The sequence below is a fragment of the Mastacembelus armatus genome, chromosome 5 (assembly GCF_900324485.2).
Source record: "Mastacembelus armatus chromosome 5, fMasArm1.2, whole genome shotgun sequence".
NCBI classification, from domain to species: domain Eukaryota; kingdom Metazoa; phylum Chordata; class Actinopteri; order Synbranchiformes; family Mastacembelidae; genus Mastacembelus; species Mastacembelus armatus.
Window position 1 is genome coordinate 9,356,631 of NC_046637.1, and position 21,659 is coordinate 9,378,289.

Sequence of the window (21,659 nt, forward strand, 5' to 3'; positions counted from 1 at the left end):
GTTTCAACTGAATGACTTCAACATCGTCTTTAATTCCTGCTGAGGTTCGTTCTACCTTTGAGCAAGACACTAATTCCCATCCAATTCAAGCATGAATTTCCATATAGACAAACCTTTCTTTCCAGTTCTCTCAAACGTATACAACTGTACAACAACAGACAAAAGCTACAATATTTAGTGACACTAAGGGAGGTTGTTTGCCATATGCTGTCATGGTTGTAACTCTTCCTGCAAGAATAAATATACAGGTTCATTAACAAAAAGCTGCCCCAGCAAAATACTATAAACTTATACATTCAGAAGTGGTTAATTTGACTTTGGATTATGAAAATGAAATTGGTTTTGAGAGTTACTTGGATGAAAAGAATGAAACAAATGAAAAAAAAAAAATTCTCAGTCTTTTTGTTCTATTTCCATGGACTCTGATAAATACTTACACATACTCAAAAACATTTTTGTTTCAGTGTTGCAGCAAACAAAATAACTACCTACAGATGCAAAATTGTTTTGAACCATTGGGCTGTTGCATTTCATCAGTCCATGTATCAAAAATCTGTTGTTGAAAGCACATTTCTCCAAAAGGTTTGCACCGCTTGTGGTCTTTTGTCTGCATGCGAAGTAATGGCTGCACATTCACTTCTAATGCTTGTCATATAGAGCCAGAGTTGTATTTCGAACCGTTTGAATATTATCAAGAAATAGTCATAGTGCTGTGATTAAATAATATATTAATACATAAAAAGAAATGTCAAAGAAGGTCAAAGAAGAATAGTTGAACTTAAACACATGACTGATCCTGATTTTAGGGATTAATTAGCACAATGACACCAAGCAAAAATAAAACACCTCATTGAGCTAGAGTCTACAGTATTTTTATTCCACCGGGGTTCTTATTGTCAGAAAATGAAAGAACATCAAGAAGGAACAAAGCATGAAGTAAAACCTCTTCAAGAAGTATTGAATTAATTAAAGGTTTCAGGCTGTTACACTTTCATTGCATAATCATAATTTAAGGGAACATATATTCTAATATGAGGAGGCACTGGGGCACCTGGTCATCAAAGAGCAGAAAGAATCATAGAAACTGCACTACTGAGTAAGGGATACATGAATGAACTAGCAACTGTGATGAGTATATGCACACACGGATTTGGATCAAATAAACAAATGTGGTCGACTGTTTAAGTAGAAAATACCCTAGTGTCAATCAAATGTAAGAATGACCTTGGAAATCCAAATAATGGTCAAAAGTTCAGATGTCCTTCAATCAATCAGCTCCACATCGTTTTGGCCCCTGCTTGCACATGCATGACTCAAAATAATACGAACATAAAAATGAATAAATGCATCTAATAAAGCCTTGCAAAATCTATGAGCTCCCCCACCTCCTGTGCCTCTTTCTTGCTCTTTGTTGTCTTTTGCCAAACCCACAGTCAATATAAAATTACCCAAGCCACAGGGCGAGAGAGTGAGAGTGTTTGGGGGAAAATCCACATTTTTTAAACATATGCATTTCCAGTTCCTCTTTTGTTCTGTTATTAAAAGCAGCATTTGCACCAATCACAGGGGATACAATCGTCCAATGAGTCTCCAAGACGCACATACCTCCACACACTTCTACTATCTGTCACGCAACCCATCCCTCGATAAAAACAACCAGACAGACATACATAGTCCTGAAAATCACAAAACATCAATCAAATTGGTTTGTTCATTTTTTTTTTTTTTTTAATTTTTTTTATTGCAGGATAGTTAACAATCAGGTCCAAGTAATATTCTGCCAACACACACTGTTCATTTAAAAGCAAATGTATCAGTTTGAATTTGGCTGATATATCATGTTTAGGTTACACACTGTATGCAAAGTGCTACTAGTTGACAAAGACAGTATTTCACATATTTACAACTTAACATTTTTAACTTAATCTGAGGAGTTTGCACTAAGAAAAACAGTCAGTTGCAAATGTTTACAATAAGGGAAGCTGCTGTAGGTCCACACACTATCGGTCCACAGCACTACCTGGTACAAAGGAACATTTGCTGCCCTGTTGGCACATTCACCCCATCACAGAAAACATATTTTATATTTGAAGAGGTCTCTTAAGTCAACCTGAAAATTCTTCATCCAAACACTATAACTTCAGTGAAAATGTGGGGACATTTACATGCCAAGCTTGCTTCCTGCTTGTTTGCATAATTTACAGTATGTCCACGCTAACACTGCAGCTGGGATCTGTCCATCCTTCCTGCAAGAGGTGCTGGTGCATGTATTTTCACAGTGAGATGGTTCTGCAAAGTCTTGATTCAGTGCTACTTTTAAGACACACGTCCTTCCTCACATTCCTTGATAAATAACTGATATAAGTACAGTTTTGATGGACAGGCCGGAGTAGATTTATCACTTTTATGGCTTTTTATATATCCTGATCAAGTCTGAAACATCAAGGAAAACTGACAAGGAAGCAGTAAAGAGAACTGGGACTGGACTCCACATCTGCAGTCAAAGGCACAAGACTTGCAGCTAAAATTGGCTTGTTTTATTATTATTGTTTTAACGTGGCTTTATATGGAGGCCAGATGTTGTGATTAGCAGCTTTCTGTTGTGGTTCTTTTTCCCCAGTAATTATCTTTTGATGTGAAATCCATTTTGCACCAAATTAGATTAGAGGATAAATGCTGCACTACTTGTACTTTTGTCTGACCTGGAGGAGTATTTTTTTGCTTTTTTTTTTTTAACACCTCCACCCACGTCTCAAAAGATCAAGAGGGGCCTCTTGTTCCGAAGATGTGGTCAAATTCACTGAGGATGAGCTCCACCGCCTGGTTCTGGTAAACCATATTCACTGCCATGTTGCCATTGTCCCTCTCTGGGCGCATCAGGGTTGGCCCAAACACGATGCCGATGTTCTGTGTGGTCATTCGATTGGTATTTGAATGTTGCAACACTCTGCAGGAAAAAGGAAAATAGACGATACAATCTTAAATATCTCCTAGAATATAACTCCCGCAAAAAGAAGGCAAATCAAAGCAATAAAAAAAAAAAAAGCTCCTGAATTGTTGCAGCTTTTGAATTTGAATGTTGAGTCACGCTACCAGGATGGCAATGTCAGTCAGTACACCACTTCGCTCAAGAAATATCTAAGCAACTACAAGATAGATTACCATGAAATTTACAGAGACATGAATGGTCTTGACGATGATTAATCCTAATGACTTTGGTGATCCCCTGACATTTCCTTCAGGGCCACCATGAGGTTGACAGTTGTGGTTTTGAGTTAAATGTCTCAACAACTGTTGGATGGATTGCCATGAAATCTGGTACAGACATTCATGTCCTCTCCTTAGAATAAATTTCAATAACTTTTTCAGCCAGCGCCATCATCAGGTCAAAATTTGAATATGTCTATGACATATGCACAAAATTAATGACATATCCATCAGTCTCAGTTGTCCTTTTTCATTATAGAATAATCGCAAATGTTATCAAACTAACACATTAAATTGAAACAATGACCTGTTCAATATCAGCTTTTTTGCATACTAACATTTGCAAGTATTGTTCATGCAGTACTTTCACACAGCCTCAGTAATGTTTAGTCTTGTTTGAATTTATCTTTGGGATTGCAGGATTACACTGTACATGAGTGCTAACTGGCCATATATCTTCATTTTTGTGGTCTTGGTGGTCATGGTACATCTTTCTAATTCTAACAAAAACTCAGAAGAGCGATTAAAAGAATCAGCATTTGCACACTTTCTATTAACATCTTGTTTTTGTGTGCAGGCTCGTACCCAAATATCCGCATTTTACAAATAGACTTATAAACATGAGTGTCTAAATCCACATCCTGCATCCACCTATGTTGTGTTTTTGAGCATATGTGTGTGACTGAGGGGGGTGGGGGGAGGACTCAGGAATGGGTTAAAGCCACAGCATGAGGCATTCTTCTAAAAATGCCATTCCCACCAAGCCACAGAAGCAGCCAGCAATTGCTCAAAACTTCCACATTAAAAAGGAGGAAAAAAGAGAGCGAGCGAGAGGGAAGAGGAAAAAAAAAGGAGCAAGCGAGGGAGAGGGCGAAGAGAGAGAAAAGAGAGAGGTTCCAGTGGTGGCGGCGGTGGTGTTGGTATGCCTTCCAGCAGACGAACCACAAGGCTCCCATGGGACCTTCGAGGCAAGGAGGAGAGCGGGGGGAAGGCCGAGGGAGGAGGAGGAGGACAGAGAAAAAGGAGAAAGGGATGGAAAGAGGAGGAAGAATGGTGGAAGAAGAAAAAAAAAGAGGGTGAAGAGGAAGTAAGGAAAACAATGAGAGCAAGTGAGCACAAGAGGAGTTGACACAGATGACTAGGCAGGGTGATAGTAAATGAGAAACAGAATGAGGGAGGAAAGGAATGACAGCAGAGAGAAAATGAGAGAAAGAAAGAGTTGACAAATTCATGGGGCCCACCACACCCTGGCACAGACATCAGCCCCAGAACACGAACACTCACCCCTGTAGTGGAAGGAAAAACCATAGGCGGTAAAAAACACACATTTTATGTACTGTAAAAGGAACTGGCTCACAGAATGTTGTACACCATTCATCTTCCTTCAGTCTTTTCATCTTCACAGGGACCCAAACTTAACAACAGTGTGATTCTGGTACAGCACTTGGCATACATGACAGACTTGGCCAAAGAATCTCTGACAGAAAAGTACTGAGAACAAGGGAACTACCCCATCTTGTGGTCACATCTAAAAAGAAAGGTTATGAGAACGACATTTTTATTTGTCCGCCTGGGCACATGCTTGATTCCTTTGTGTCAAAAAATGTTCCAAGACAATATCCTGCATTCTGTAATGGCACTGAAACTAATCGGAACTGAATGGAAACGAATAGAAATGAAGACAGATAAAACACATCAGCAGAGAAGTAATGCACGTTTTATTTCCAGTCCTCTCACCGTTTCAGATGGCGGCACATGAACTTCAGCGTGTCGTGGTTCGGAGGAGGCATGTTTAGCACCAGACACTTCAAACGGTCCACTTTGTCCATGTAGTCAGACATCTCTGCAACACACAGCAAGAAACACGTCAGATCACAATAAATGTCATCATTTACATTCCATCTCATGTACTTCATTATCACCCAAAGCTTGATTTACATTCACTAACTGATATCACATGGACTCTATTAGCATTCGCTATCTAATCTCATACAGCAGCGTGCAATTATCAAGAATCACCACCGTGATTTAATGATCAGTCAATTGCTGATCACTTTCTTGTTCACATGGTGCAAAAAAAAAAAAAAAAAAAATCCCATAGATTGATAAGAAACAGGGCGTTCATAAAACGAATACATTTGCATTTATTACAATTTTTCTCAATATGCAAGTTTACTTTTCAGTGCTATATTAATTGCTGTTTATAGATAAGTCAAATATATTATGAGACATTGTTATCTTATATATGTGCAAATTAATTAATGAATATAGTTAAAGGAAAAGTTTGGAGGTCATGGTGTAAACAAATCCTATAAAAAAAAAAAAAATATGATCAGTGAATTTATCAATGTGCATAAGTCTGGTTTGGTTTATTCTTAAGTACAATATAAATACAATATGTGCAAAAGCACGGCCACTGTAGATTATTGAAAGTTGATGCTACATATACAGCGCTCCTGTTGTAAATATTAACATTGTAGAAAATATGCATTAATCAACTCAACTAGTCACTAAAATGCTCCTTAGGTTAAAGTCTTGACTGGGAATGAATGGTCTTTGGGATGACTGCCATAGACAGAGTTGGGAAGTCATAAATTATTGAAGGACAGTCTAACTGCTTTAAGTCTTTTTTTTCTTGCCATAAAACTATCATTTTATTTTGATTCAATACTGCTCAATAAATTCCAGTTGTGTCAGTATATAATTATTCTTCTCTCGCCTTGGAATTCATGCAATTTTCGTCTTGGGAAGTGTAATTTACTTTTACTGTGCCCATAAATCTTTTTTGATAAATGATTATCATATCTGTATAGAATTGTGCAACATTTTACAGAAGTGGTGAAAAAAATGCCAGGAACTTTAGTGCATATCAACTGCCCACAAGTCAAGTAAAAGGCAAGAAAAGCCCAATAAATACTTAGACTTGGAAAACTGTGTACTATAAAAATGTCTCACCTCAAATATACAAGCATTTTTTTTTTTTTATTATTTACTTTTAAGTTCATATGAACAGTGATGAGATAACACTGAAGTGTCACTCAGAGCAACACTGAGACACTCTGCATTAAGGGGGAGATGAGATATAAAGTCTGAAGGAAGCTGGCCACTCACTGACTGTCTCTACGATGTCTGTGAAGAAGCCGTAGGGCACCAGAGGCTCGGGAAGCTCGCGAAAGAAAAGTTTCAAAGCTCCTGTGATGACATGAATGTCCTCCCACTCACTCTCGTCCAAATTCAGCTTCTCCTCTGAGAGGCAGGGGGTGCGCGGGGAGGGGGGTTAAGGGGAATGGGGAGAAATTGAGACAGACAGGGTCAGAGGAAGTGAACAAAAAGCAAAACAACATGAAAAACAGAGACAAAAGATTTTGAATTTACAGAGAAAAAAAAGTGGCGTTTTGGCCATGGCATCATTTAGTGAAGAGCATAAACAGAACAGAGTGCGAATTCACATCAGTGCTGAGGCGGAAAATGATGATTTGTAGCTGCAGGAGGGAGATAGAGAAGGTCTGTGAAAGTAAGAGAAGACACAACCACAAAAACACCAGATCACACGCACAAGCAGACACATACACACACAGAGCTGTGGCATAAAGCACACTTATTTTTTAAGAACAGGTCTAAACAATGCTTCTCAAACTGGATCAGAAGAATCAAAAACAAGTAAATCAGGAGCTTTGACATGATCTGAATGACATGGTATAAGCAAGTACCATCTATAGCATCTCATGATAAAAAACAGTCAGTGTGGTGCTGCTGTAGGATTAAAGCCCTTTCACCAAACACAAGCAGCTGCTTCTCCACTTTGTCCACTTGGTGGCAGCCATGGACTGTGCAAGAACTGGCTGTACAACCTGCTGCATGTTATTTCATCAGAAAACTTAAAGCAGAAAAGCCTAAGGGACACACATACATTAAGCAAATAGCAGCACAACCACCAAAGTGTATGTCTGCGCCGCCGTTCAGTTCTGCTCTGCGTGTCAAGTCTGTGGGTGGGTGTTACGGGGAGTTTTTGACTGTTCACATTATGCAACACACGATGCACAACACAAGCAGGCTCAGTAGCGCGTGAAAGCAGCTGTTTTCTTCGTCCGTCTGAATCTACCTTGCACCAACTCCGCTGGGAACATGTAGCGGCCGTCAGTAGTCACCGCACGCTCTGCAAAAACCAACAGTTACTCATTTGGCTTTGCTCACTATATAAAGGATGTCGTAGTGGCAATGAGACAGTGTACGATTTCAAGCAGGTATACAGCGAGTGTGTGTTGAGAAATCTCTAATATTTTAACTGTCATGTTATATACAATCAGAACAAAGAAATCATCTGTTGACATTTTAGGCACCGCAAAAAGAGGAATCAGATAAAAGTTAATTTCTGACCAATGCCAGGAAACTTCCAACTTCTACCTGCTACAACTTGTTCCTCCCTTGACATTTTCCTGTCTGGTTTCATTGTCAGACACAAAAAAATGAGCAACATTAACCATTTGACACTCTATAATTTTTCCCCTACCCCCCTGTCATCCTCACCATGGTTCACCAGGAAGCGTAGTTTCTGAATCACTGCCAGGTTTCCTGATACTCTGTAGATGCCATCAGTGTCCAGTCCTGCAATGATGACACACACGACACATACAGTACCATATCAGACAGTTAGTCCAAGATGATCTTTTTCGAGTGTTTCTAGATATGTATTGAGATTGGAGTGAGCTATGGTTTCATTGTTTTTCTGGCCCAGGCAGTCACATTTGCTCCTAGGAAGTTTGTGAAAGAAAAATAATAATGAATAAATCTGATTATATCTGATTATTGTATCAGATTATAGTTGCTCCGAGGGTAAAATGTACAGCTTTACAATTTACATGTTACTTTTATAAGACCTACAGATATAATGCATATACAGCTTGTCAGCTTGAACATTAGTTGATTATCAGTTGACTTCCGTGTTGCTTGTTCTTGTCGTCCACGTTATTAAAGTTTTTCACTCTCTCACAGCCTCAAATGTAAATGTCTAAATCTGCAACTTCTCCCTAGAAATATTTAATTCATCAAAACCACGTTTTTAAAGCTCTTGTGTTAAAAAAACATTCTTTTTTTTTTTTTTTTGATGAATTAAATATTTATTTGCTGCATTGTTTCCAAACAACTCAATTTTCTCTCATTTAGATCTCTCTCTGGCTGGCAGCTGTCTTGACTTATTCTCTTAATTTGTGCATTCCAGCTTGGTTTTTTTTCTGGCAATCAAAAACATTTTTCTTCAAATTTGTGTTTGAGGTTTTAGTAGTGAGAGTAGCAGTTGCAGAACTGCTGCCAAATGACAAAACAGGATTGAGGATGTCCCTTAAGTGGAGAATCACATTAGCAGGAGACTGCTGCAGTGACTGTACCTCTCTTCTCCACAGCCTCAGTACAAAGCCTGACAAAGCGAGGGATGGTGCTCCTCTCTCTCTCACAGAGCATCTCCAGACGACAGCCAAACACCTGATCTGAAGGGTGATGACAGACGGACACAAACACACACACACACACGCGCGCTCAGACAAACTTTTTATGTCTGTTCAGAAGTGTTTTTCTCAGATAACAGTTATGATGTAAGAGCTAAAGTTACTCTGGTTGAAAATTTTCTGTTTATGCTCAGTGTTTGGTAAGCTCACACATGATGATACAATGAAACCCATGTACAGTCATGCATATACTAGAGGATAAAAAAAGAATTCCATGCAACTCCAGAGCATGATGTCATCATAGAGCCATGTGAGCTCTTTTTTTTTTTTCATATCTTTGATAAGGACTGTGATGACCATGTTTGTAAGGAAACTATCATATAAATGAGAAAGGAGCCAATGAGCTTGCTGAAATATATGAAACCACATTCAAACATAAAAACCATGGGTTTCTGATTTTAACACTACTTTCTGTTTTTATTATAAAGGTAAAGACTTAAAGACCTTAAATAATTGGAAATGCTTCTTACGTTCCAATGACATGAAGATGAGTATGAATATTACCATTACATTTCTTAGGAAATGTGAGGTGTATTGATGTATAAGATGGGAAAAAAAGAGCTCAATATTCCTAAATTAAATCTTACCTTTGATGAGCCCTTTTTCCTGCAGGGTCTGCAGAGGAGGTCTCTTTAGGATCAGCTTCTTCAGACGGGTCTTCACTCTTTTCCTCTCTGTGTTTTCCAGATTGGATGACGAGCGAGGGACTGCAGAGGGAGGAAAGGAGGACGTGGAGGAGGAGGTCAGTGCGGGATAGGAGAGAAGATGAGAGGGGATGGTGGTGAGGATGAAAAGTGGAAGGGCTGGGTGACGGCGGAGGTGAGACAGAACTGATGGGGGGATTATTTGCCAAGGAGGACGTGTGAAAATATAAGTAGGCTGAATGGAGGAGAGGATGGAGGACAGGATGGAGGGGTGCAAAAGGCCTGTATGGACGTTTGAAAAAAAAAAAAAAAATGTTGACGATGGAGTGACAGGCTGCGAGTAAACTGTAATGGAGGGCCAGGGTGGTTGTGTGAAGGAAAGAATTCAGAACAGATGATGAGGAGAGGCATCCTGGTCAAGACTTACGTGATTTTCTCTTCTCATCCTCGTCTCCACTATGGTCCAACATCTCTACGCTGCCTGCTCTCCTCAGAGAGTACAGAAGGACATTGTCTAATGGGTTTTCACGGTCCTGGAAGGCAGGATGAGTGAAAACTGTGTTAATTTCATCATATACAAACATTACAGTATTAAACATTGATTCAAACTGGCTTTTCAAAACTCCAAAAGAGTATTGGACACATATTTCCATATTGCAGAATTTAGAGCTCAAATGACTCCAGCATTTTGAAGCTGTTGCCAATGTTCAGGAGTTTAAAAAGCTTTTGGTCACTTGGTGACAGTTGAACAACCTGTAAACACAATGTTGACATATATTATTACCATATACAGTTAGTTGGCATGGTGAACATGAATTAAGGTTAAAGAGGCTGCCTATTTACATACTCAGCTACACAAGGAGGCAGCTTCCATATAACAGTTGGACTGTTGGATAACAGTCTGCATGTTTAAGATTCAGTAAAAGGCAATGGAGGCAACATGTTCTGAGGGAGTGGAACTAATTTAAACTAAAAGGGAAATTTTAACCACTAGTTGAAAAATAGGAAATTGAAAGTAAACAGTGTGTGAGTGTGTGTGTGCGTGTGTGTTTGTTTGCATGTCTCACTAGCTTTTCAATGACGCTCTTGATGGTGTCGTACCACTCTTTAATCAGACATTCCGTCTCCGACTGCAGCAAGAACTCGTTGCCTGTCACCGTCCTCAGCTGAAACGTAAACATTTATAAAAACCTCTTAATGTGTGATGACCCCAAAGCTCTCCACTGAGGATTTGAAGTATATTTTTAACACCACTCTGTCAACCCACTTCAACAACGGTTAGCACATTTTATCGGACGTTTCTTGAATCTAACAGCACAACATTTAAACTTAACCTGGCACATGTCACATGAATTTATTTTGTGTTTCCTCTTCTTCAATGTGGATCAATAATATGTGACTGGGTGAAAGAAAGCTTCCCCCTCTCACTTCCCTCACTGATAAGGACCCTTCAGAAAAAGTGTGTATATTTATGCATACAGTGTATGTTAACCTTCTGCCGTATATAGGTTCACAGCACTGATTAAACTAAAAACAAAATGGTTACTGAAGTGTGAACATTTCAACAGTTTATATTCATTTCTAACATGTAATGATTTGTTGAATTTCTGAACTTTTAAATAATGAGAATGAGTCTTGATGATAACCTGCAAGACCATGTGCTTCATAACTTTCTTTTCTGTTACTTATGCCACTCGTTTTTCACCTTGAAAACATTCTTCTTGCTGGACAGCTCATTGGCCCAGTGCAGTTGTGCCCCCCTTAAATCCACACTGCTCTCAGGGCGACTGTTTCCTGGTTTCTATTTTCAATGAACATGCACACAGAAAAAAAAAAATCATAGTTAAATTAAACATTTGTTAATATTCAGTTGGTGGAACTGGCTGATAAATATGTCAGAGAATGGCATTTTGGTGGGTTTTTCTTTTTTTGCCAGCAGCTTTGCACCTTCTGAGTGAGTCATATATAATGACGTGACAAACGCAGCGACGACCTGTTTTAGGAACGGAAAAACTGATCTGCGTCATTTTAGTAGAATGACCCATGAAATAAAAACCCATGACCCATGAAAACAGGATAAAAATGTTTGTAAAAATGATCTGAAATTTTTGTGTGAAAGTGAAAGTTTTTTGGACAGGTCAAAAGCTTCTTACTGGTCTTTGTCCATTTAACAAGAACAGCTGACTTGTGAAAGTCTTATTTTAAAACAAGAAATCCACCGAAGCAAAAAAAAGAAAATCCCAACACTATTTATAAAGTGACTCAGTCTAAGTGTTAGCTGAGCCAATAATCATAATAAATCATAATCAATAAACTGTAAATTTCAGGCAATCATTTGTCTATCCAGTTTATATATGTAGTGGGACAAAACTCATTTATGTTTTATAAAGAAATGATCGGGACTAAAACCACTAAAAACACAGTGTTTGTTTGAGCTCTTACCCAGCTGGATGGTGTCTGCGATTTAGGATCTTTAAAGAAAACCAGGCTGTTCCCAACTAATACCACCCAGGATGGACTCCAATTTTTTCTGCAAAAAAAAAAAAAGTGTTTTTCATTTTCTTGATTCATAAAAACATATGCAATAAAATGTTATTTTTTTATCTTGAATGGGGACAGCCTCATGACGCCTCACCTCAGCTTCCGGCCTCCTTCTGCAATCTTTGTCTTGTTCAAGAGGCCGGCTTTCTCCAACTCCTGAGAACTCATTAAAAGGGTTTGAAGTGCATTAAAATATGCTATGATAAAGCATTAATATTCATACTGTCACACCAATGTTATCACTCAGAGTAGGCAAGAGCGAGGACATGATTAAATGTTAATTGTAAAGTACAGCAGAGGGCTTTTCCTCTGTGTAATATACTGCATCCTGAGCAAACCCATTTAACGTGACTGTTGCATCATTCAAAAAATAGCAGGAGGGGAGCTGCTCTGAAATCTCCCACTGCGGTATGGCCCCATTTAAGGTGCAAGAGAACAGAACTGATACTATGAAGTTTATAATGCAGATGTTGAGTACAGTATAAAAGAGGCAAACACTAAAAAAGCAGGAGCGATGATAACTATGACGGAAATGAGAAAGAGAAGAAAGTGAGTGGAGTTTAAGTTCGTTTATTTTCATAGCTTTTGAGAGCTCCTTCACTGAGACGTTGTCAATTCAAAGGCATCTATGAGGACATAAATAATTCCAAATCAAATCTGTTTCACAATGATGCCTGTGGACTATGCTAAGTAACTGCTACATTTTTTTTGTCTGAAGGGGCTGGATGCATAAGCTATTTCTGTGGATTCATTTTAATATGTCGAAGAACTGGGAGGAGAGATCAAACCATATTTGATCTGTTTAATTTAAAGGGTACTGTATTATACCACAAAAAAACTAATAAAGCTAATTTTCAGCTGCAGTTCGTGGGCAGGTCACAGTTAAAATAAACAGCACGCAATGCGACACAACGGCACTGAACAAACAAGTTACTAATACAAAGTGTTAGAGCTGAAACTGAAAAACATACAATCAGTGGTTCCACAGTTGTGTAGCCTTTAGCTGATTTTTCAGGCTTTCAAGCTGTTTCAAGATCTAACGCTTTATATGTTGCAGAACATTCTACTGGGTTGTGGCTTTCACAAAAAATATTGAAGTTTGGTTTGAAGTGTGGTGCTATCTACGCCTCTATCACTCCCTTATATTAAATGCCCCTAAAAGAGACTCATGCACAGGCACATAAATGTACGAAGTAACAGGCAGCGCTGTCTCACCGGCGTGCAGCCATCGCTGTCTGGAGAGCTCTGAGGAGATGGAGGTTCCACAACAATGTTAGTCACATTGCAGGAGTAATCTCTATATTGTTGGACCAGCTGAAAGACAGAAGTGTGAACTATTAGCTATATTTAATAGTCCATATGTATGAATGTACATTTGCAGTGTTTTATTTTGAAAAGCGTCTTTCCCTCTGTTAAATGTTAATCTCATTTCCTCTTTTGTCTGTGTTGATGAAAACTGTACCAACAAGTACATGAGGTTGGATGTATGTGTTCTGCAGGTGAATACCTTGCCATTTTCAGGCAGGATGAGAGACTGGGAGTGGCTGAGCTGCTGCTTGACATCATGTAGGGAGTTAGAGTTATGGCACTGGGCATCTTTATTGCTGAATGCCATGGGGCTCAGGGTGTCAGAAGAGGCTCGCTGCATGCTCTTCACAGGGGTTAAACGTCAGAGACAAATGTTTGGGTCAATTGTCAAAGGGAGAAGAAATTTGCTGATTTATTGTGTGTAAAAATGAATGAAACAAAAAATAAAAAAAAAAACTTTATGCTAACATAGTAATGTTACATCTGTACAACAGTACAATAAGCAAAAATTCCTAAAAACAACTAAATCACAAAGAAGTAACAATAAGGAACTGCTCTAAAATTCAGCATGCAGTTTCTTCTCTAATTTATTCATTTCCTATATGAGCGATATGAGTAATTGATGCAAACAAGCATACAAAGAAAATCTTCAATTTGCACTTGACTTTTAATCTGTACTGTGACAAAATACACATTACAAATTAATGCAATGTATTCACCTTAGTAGAAAAAACTTTTCAACACAACTTTTTTGCTTTTATTCCCATCTATTCTTTCAGCTTTATTCATTTCACGTTCCACCTATGATGTAACCTTGCTCACTAGGGCATTGTTTTCATTGTTTTCTGATTTGCTCAAGAAGATTTGTATTTGTTAATGACAGAGACTTTGATTTGTTGCAGGATTGCTTTGTTTTGTTTCTATGACAGATGGACAGGACAGTTGGTTGAAAGGTCTAAAAGAATTAGCTTAGCTTGAAAGTGCCACAGTCATGCCCTGAACACTGACTTGCAAATCATTTACACGTTACACACATCTCCTCGCTCCCTTTTTTAACAGCTGGACATACTGTCTCCTAAGGACAAGGATTAGGGTCACTATAAAATTTTTTTTTGAGTTGTGACGTTATTCCCAGAATTACGAAAATAAATAAGAGCTCAAAAAACATTATAGTGACCCTATGTAGTCACAGAATTTGCCTTAAGTTCTCTCAGTAGTTCTCATTCAGCAGTATGACATTGTGACTCCTTTTGTCAGGTTTGAATTAAGCTGCCAGTATTTTAAACAATATATATGAGGATAACCAACAATGTAACAACAGTGCTAAATTCTAACTTAATTTTCCAGCACGAATTGTAAATATGAACTGAAGCATTCTGGGACACTGAGGGACACTGATAGCCATAAGTATTTTCCTGAGTATTTTGCACATACTGTAGTTTTCTTAAAAACATATTTTGCATCAAGTTACAAGAAAGACTCAAGTACCAACTGTCAGACAAAGTGATGCATGCATCACATGCAAATTGTTTATACCTACACTCTCACTTGCGTTTGTGTGCAGGACTCCAGACAAATGCACATATTCACACAACTTTTCATTCAGCAACAGCCATAATAATGTACTTTTGCCAATCCCTGCAACCTAGTTTCAACAATCAGACTAAATATCCCTCCTAATGTTTGCCATCTCTTCATGCAAGGCGGATTAGTACTAAGAGCCAAATCTGCTCCTTTGCTAAGAGAGGGCCTTTAAAAGGGCTTTAAACCAAGTGCACCCACGCCCCACTGTGATGCAACATGTTGCAGTAAGAACTGCTTGGGAAACGGCCTTAATTTTTTCAGCATGAGTTGCTATTTCACCACCTTAATATGCATAAATGCTGATCTCTGAGAATCTAAAGAGCATAGCTGGCAATACTTTAATGTATTCTACAGTAATACAGTGCAGATGCAGTTTTTGCATTTGAGTTCAGTGATTTTCATGAGGAAAGTACCCTCCATTAAAAGCCCTTTAAGCACTAACAAAACACTTAGGATTACCTTGGCAGCCAGGCATTCAAACAAGAATAACAAGGAAAGAGTTGTCATCTACAGGATATAACAGAAGAATAAGTTGTCTTCATCAACCATAGTCATCTACAGACAAAATGAATGATTCTGGTGGCAGATACTGTATGCAAACATAGCATGAAGTAGGATTTTATTTTATGCAGTCAGAGTGGCAAGAGCTACCAGAGTTCTATGCTGTCCTGTTTTGTTAAGCAAATGTATCCTGTTGTGTAGGGAGACTATGTAAAACTTATAAAGGGGGGCTTGTCTTTTACTGTTGTTTTTGCGAGGTGGAAGTCAAAGTAAAGTGAATTAGATGCTGTGTGGTGATCAAGAGTGGAGCAGAAAGAGGAGTTTAAACCTGTTTCATCTGCCAGCTATTGTCAGTATCCCTGTGCTGGCTCCTGAAGAGGAACTCAGGTGACAGCTTGAGAGAAAGAGAAACAAAGACAGGGGACACAGATGAAAAGTTAAGGTTTATATTTATTTTTAAAACACAAGTCTGTTCCACTTGCAAAAAAGGTCAAACTTTTGGGCTCTCTGACAAAACTTTCAAAACAAAAAGCGTAATCCAAAATATAAGCCATTTGGGTAAATGACTCACCCCAATGAAAAACAGGATGCTGAGAAATTTGATGATCAGTAAACAAGATCAAGATCAAGAATAAAGCCCAGGCTAACGCTCACACCTACACGAAACTAGTCCTCAGCACCTTCTTACATCCTGCCAGATAAAATGCTCTTTGCCAGCACAGATGGAAACAAATGTGTACACCCCACACTTGCGCCCATATTTAAGTCAGTGACAGGTAGTTCCTGCCATTGCTCAGTATGACCACAACTTATTGCATATTACTTGTTTGACTGAATCATGCTGTTTTACTGTTACTGAACTCGGCCACACAGCCCGCCAATCCACATAAACAGTCATGCTTTTGTGAGAAGGACAAAAAAAGTCAAAACACTGCCGACAATAAAAAGCCAATATGAGGGAACCATATTAGCATGTCAGTCCAACAAACCATATTCAGTTGCATTTAACAGACAAGACATTTCGCTACACTAATAATGGCATGGAATGAAAATAACACCGCAAACAATAATATACATATAAATCAGCTAGATCTAATATAAATAACTACATAAATAATATGTAGAAATACCAAGATGAACTTACAGCAGAGGTGCTCATTGTCACTGACCACCCAGTTGTACAATCCAGCCCAACTCTACTTTCTGAGTGCTTTTCTGTAGTTTAAGTCCTCAGATGTCCGTTATTTAATGTCATGACACTTTTTTGTCTGAGTGTCAAACTATAAAAAAACCATTCATCTCTCTCTCTTCTCTGCTTACATCTACTTCCCCATTCTAGAGGGAAGCTCGTTTTATCAGCTAGGACAGTCTGTCTCATGAAAAGCAGATCAACTCGGAAGGTGTGTGCTCCTCTGAATAATCACACCAGGGTTAGGGTTGGTGCTAACCACTTCAACAACTTCTGTTTGAAAGTTGACTCTGCTGAGGGTTGATTTCAGCAAAAATAGCATTGCTACAATATAAAATAGCTCATTACAAGTAAAGGTTTAGATTGAAGATTCAGGTTTTCCATAAGTACTACAGACAAAAGGCACTTTTATGCTGCTAAATTATTGCATTTTTAAATAAAAAATAAATGCACACAAATATCTACATCTGAAACAACAGCTGCTGTTGTGAGTGTGAAAATTAGTGATGACATTTTCTATGTAAATTCAGAATCTTCAAAGTATGTAAGTAACTAGAATGTCAAAGTCCTGGTAAAATTGGACTGCAACTAATAATTGTTGTCAATAATGAGTGAATGTACTTATTCACATTCAACAAACATGTATGAACATGTATAGGACAGGAAGGAGCCAATGTGGTAAGGGTTAAAATGGTTAAAAAAAAAAAAAAAAAAGTACTGCGTGCTAACAAGTAGATGTTAAATTTAAATTTAAATGGGGTCTAAACACCTGGGGCCATATACTCATGTGTCATGTGGTACGTGGTATATATCATTGGTTAACCTCCTGTTTGGTAACACATTTAACACAGAATGAGAATTGACACATATAGGTCAACAAAGTGTATCTCCAACTGTCTTGATGGGGGAATCACTGCTTTGATCATGTTGGCATTTTTTGATGAGGTAATATTAAATTTGAGACACTGACGCAACATCGAGGCAATGCAACTTTGAGATGCAACATGCTTATCCCTAACAATCTGGATCATGCCACTTGCTTTTTCACACAGATGTCATTACTGAATTGGTGGAGGGGTCAGTTTCAGTCATTCTTGAAGTCTGGAATAGCAAATATACAGGGAATAGAAACTCTAAATACAGGATGTCAAAAAAGAAAAAAGAAAAAAAATGATACAGTAGGAGTTTTTACTATGACAGCACCAGGCTGGGGTTTAAGGCTGATGGGAAGTTTTGTCATGTTCTGGGTTTAAAACAGTCATCTGTCTTTCTCTGTGTGTGGTCCTAATGGCTTCTGCTCATCTGCATCAGGTCAAGGATTAGCCCAATAAAAACAATATTTGAGAGGACGTGTGCACCAGAGGGCAGTCAATAATAAAAAAAAAAAAAAGAAAAAGAAAATGTAATAAATAAATCTGCGAGTCAGTGAGAGTCAGTCAGCAGCTGATGGGGCAAGTAGAAAGATGTAATCCCCCATCTAATTTGGCTGCGCTCAGCTTTTCTCTCTGCTTTAATCTTGTGCACTGTGCTCGTCTGGACACTGTGCACTGGGTGACTGATAAGAGGCTGACAACAGTGTTATATGCAGAAAGGTTAATTCAGTCTGTGTTTACAGCCATGAATAACTTAAAAACACTACAAAAGAATTATTTATTTATTTAAATCACAGCACTAAGTAATATGTTGAAAACATAGAAGCTTCATGTAGCTTCAGAAGAACCAAATTAATGATTGTAACACACTAAACCAACCACATAGACTTATCAGTGACTGCCCTAACACTGTCATATCTCACGAATAGTTCTCACCACTTCAACCGAATAAACTTCCTCATAACACGGATCACTGAATATAGGACAATGCGAATTTGAATGAGAACACAAATTAAGAAACAAACGGCTATATATTTTATAGATGCAAAAGGTTCACACTAAAATATAGAGCTGAGAGAGACATTGACATTGTATATAGTTCACCTAAAAGGAAATGGCTACCCTACTTCTGTGTGATTAAAGATCACAGTCTGTAAATATGATAAAAAAATGTGTGACAATTACAGTGCAATGAACTACATCAATTTTTACTGTAGTTAGTATAAACAGTGGTCCAAAGGCTGATTGAGAATTTATTTGCCAAATTGAAAGAAAAAAAAAAAATGATGGAGGCTGAATGTTCTTCTAAGAAGTACAGCATATTTACCTTGTGCACTGTTCCACTGCTAGCATCAGAAAGTGGTAGTGACATATGATTGGTTTCCCGAGGTAAGGTCTGAGTTTGTACGGGAGTGGCCTGTCGAACAAACACAGATTGTCAAACAGGGAAGATCATTGATATGGTACAAGCTGATAGTTACATGGTGAGAGTCCATAGTGTAGGTGACACTCAAATTCATGTATGAATCTCCCGATGTGCAACCAGCCTTTGGCTTCCAGCTGAGGAGACCTGTCCTGTAATCACTGTGTGCACATCCCTCTCTGTGCCACTTCATGTAAAAACAAAACATTCAAAGCAGGTTGCTCCTTTAGCTGAAAAGGTCCCTTTTCAGTGCTGATACAGTCAAACTATGAGAGCAAATAAATAAGCATCCTCTTCTGTTCTATGCTCAGACCCTTTTCATTCAGCTTTGCAAATTTGTTCTTCAATTTTTAAGGCATTTTTAGTGAAAGTAAAGAAAAACACCACTTCAGCAGGAGTAACAAACAGTGAATGAACAGACGATGTGTTGGGTTGTCATACCTTGTTGGTCATGCGTCCACGAGCCCGGCGAGGAGGCTTCCAGGACCTCTCCATGGTAATGGTGTTGATGTAGTAGTATCTACCCGTAGCTGGGTCCAAGTACTGCTCCCAGAGGTCCATGATCTGAAGAGGCTTCTGACCTGGGGCAGGGCTGGGTGGCTCTGGTTGTGAAGGACGTTTCTCTGGCTGCATCTCATTGTAAAGAGGGGAGTCTTGCCAAGATAACTGTGACAGATAGGACTCTGTTGGGACCTGGTATTCACACAGATTTAAGAAGAAAAATGCCAGAGAGAAGAGCGCAGGGAAGGAATTAAAGAAAGAGGCAAAACCAGGGGTGAACATAGAGGAAATAGAAGTGAGACCTCTGCAATATTTCTATATGTTGTTGTCATGTTGTTATACGTATAATATATATATATATATATAATATAGGGTTGTTATTAGCAAACAGTTGCAAATTTACACATCTAGTAGCTGTAATTCATTTGGAGTTGCGTTTCTGGTCACCTTGTGATTAAGTCCATTGTTCACTGTCTTCTAGCTGTTTTTGCTCTCTACTCGAGAGTGAAAACACAGGAAAGTTTCAGGCTGGACAGCTAAACAATGAGCTGAATTTTGTCATGAAGCTCAGATTTATGTACTTATTAAACCCCACAGATGCCACAAAGAGAACTAAGTAAATCCCACCAGGTCTTACTATCAAGACTTTGGTTTAAGACCGAGTTTATTAAAATGTGTGGGCTCTCCTCCATGGTACAAGTGAGAAGATCTAAGAATCCAAAGAATTTAAGTGAAGGGATATGCATTAAAGATCACTTTTATAAAAAAAACATAGCTGAGCAATAATTAACTAACTGAATGATAGGTTAGCTGGCTGAAACACATGTTAAAAGGGATGTGAGTATTTTACTCCAGGAGGCAGCATTGACTCATGAGCTCACATGAGGCTTCCTGTCCTCATCAATTCAAAACCCAGTGCTTCTAAACAGGGTCAAATAGGGCCATGGATCAGTAAAACTATGCTATACAAAGCATTTATGACAAAGATCTATCAATAACCCTGTTAAATAAGACCCACCCATTTGAAATGAAATTCAAGAAAAGCAAAATGTGATGAAAAGGGCACTTTTATACAATATGTACATCAAATAAATTAAATAAAAATAATACAGTAATGACTTCCTCAAGTGTTATTCATTCCACTTGTAAACAGCAATTTTGACCATGCAATGGAAAAATAAAATACATAAAAACTGAGCAACACTCAGTTTAAAGTGTTGAAAAAGCTCGAAAATATATTTAAACATTAAAAATTAAACTAATCTTACTAATCTCTGCCCCCTTAAGTATGAGAGTAACATGAATTGAAATTTCTTATGATCTGTGAAGCAACACTCAAATAGTGATCACAAAACTGTAGGGTGAGAGAGAGAGCTTCTTCTCTCAGGGAGTTATGACCTGCATGTGTGGCCACAATAATCCTGCTTACTGGTATTAAAGACTCGAATGAAGAAGGTCTTCATATGGAAAGAGGGAGGGACAGATACAGAGAAAGACAAGGTGGAAGAGAGAATGAGATTATAGTTATCCAGAGGCTGAAATCACTTGTGCGTGCACAGTTCAGTCGAGGCAAAATGCCTTTCATAGAGACAGTTCAGATACTTGGGGAGCTTCCCTCAGCTGACAGAGTCATAACCTCAAGGATTCCTCTCACCAACAGTGCCTTGGCTAATCCCCTCTGATGTAATATAGTGAACTGACGTCATGACAGCGTGAGCTTGATTGCTGCTCTGGGAGGATTACTAAGGTCAAGCACTGACGTAAATTGAACACAACCTCTGCTGCCATAGCTGAACTCCATCATATGGTGAGATCCAAACAGAAAGCTCTCACAAAATTTATTTGTACAAACATATTTTTTTATCTGGTTATTTTATGGTTTTCAAAATGCATCAGAAAAAATCAGATGTGAAGATCACGAAGAAGGGAGACCACCTAAAAATGAGTTCTTTAAAGTCTGCCTGATATCACCTAAAATATGAGTAGGAGAACTACATCCGCAATCATGGTTTTGATATCACAACTAGTCTGGAAGCCAGTTCCGGTCCTATAGGTAATTTCTAATTGTGGTAATACTGACAGACATGGATGTGTGAATTTGTGTGCACGTGTTTTAACATTACAAATATGTTTATTAAATTACATTCTACAGCATCTCTCAGTACAGTGTGCAGATCCTTGGTCTGAGTCCTGCTGAGTCAGCTGTTTTATATGACACAATTGACCCAGTTTCCCTGGGCCAAAGCCTTACTCAGACTGGTGCAAACATTCACCACTGTGGTTTAGTTTAATTGAAGGTAAACACTGGTATTTTTCAACCTGGATGTTTTGCCACATTTTGTCCAAGCTGAAAGCAGATTTAGAAAACAGAGGCCATGGCCTAATGCA

At 38.5% G+C, this 21,659-nt stretch overlaps 1 protein-coding gene across 4 annotated transcripts in view; it reads right to left on the bottom strand.

The window, feature by feature from the left end:
• Positions 1-2,684: 2,684 nt before the first annotated feature.
• Positions 2,685-21,659, bottom strand: part of arhgap9 (Rho GTPase activating protein 9) — a 31,059-nt gene continuing 12,084 nt past the window's right edge. For 2 of the 4 annotated variants that reach the window (XM_026305970.2, XM_026305971.2), the window contains exons 5-21: positions 19,212-19,463; positions 18,675-18,764; positions 15,615-15,680; positions 13,401-13,544; positions 13,109-13,207; positions 11,988-12,049; positions 11,795-11,882; positions 11,058-11,153; positions 10,420-10,518; positions 9,780-9,885; positions 9,296-9,415; positions 8,592-8,690; positions 7,735-7,812; positions 7,310-7,363; positions 6,319-6,453; positions 4,945-5,050; positions 2,685-2,947 (exon numbers count right to left, since the gene is read on the bottom strand). In XM_026305970.2, coding sequence (XP_026161755.1) covers positions 2,761-2,947; positions 4,945-5,050; positions 6,319-6,453; positions 7,310-7,363; positions 7,735-7,812; positions 8,592-8,690; positions 9,296-9,415; positions 9,780-9,885; positions 10,420-10,518; positions 11,058-11,153; positions 11,795-11,882; positions 11,988-12,049; positions 13,109-13,207; positions 13,401-13,544; positions 15,615-15,680; positions 18,675-18,764; positions 19,212-19,463 — 1,881 coding nt within the window. In that variant the 3' untranslated portion in view covers positions 2,685-2,760. The remainder of the gene's footprint in view (positions 2,948-4,944; positions 5,051-6,318; positions 6,454-7,309; positions 7,364-7,734; positions 7,813-8,591; positions 8,691-9,295; positions 9,416-9,779; positions 9,886-10,419; positions 10,519-11,057; positions 11,154-11,794; positions 11,883-11,987; positions 12,050-13,108; positions 13,208-13,400; positions 13,545-15,614; positions 15,681-18,674; positions 18,765-19,211; positions 19,464-21,659) is intronic. The other 2 variants (XM_026305972.2, XM_026305973.1) reach the window with 2 other exon arrangements.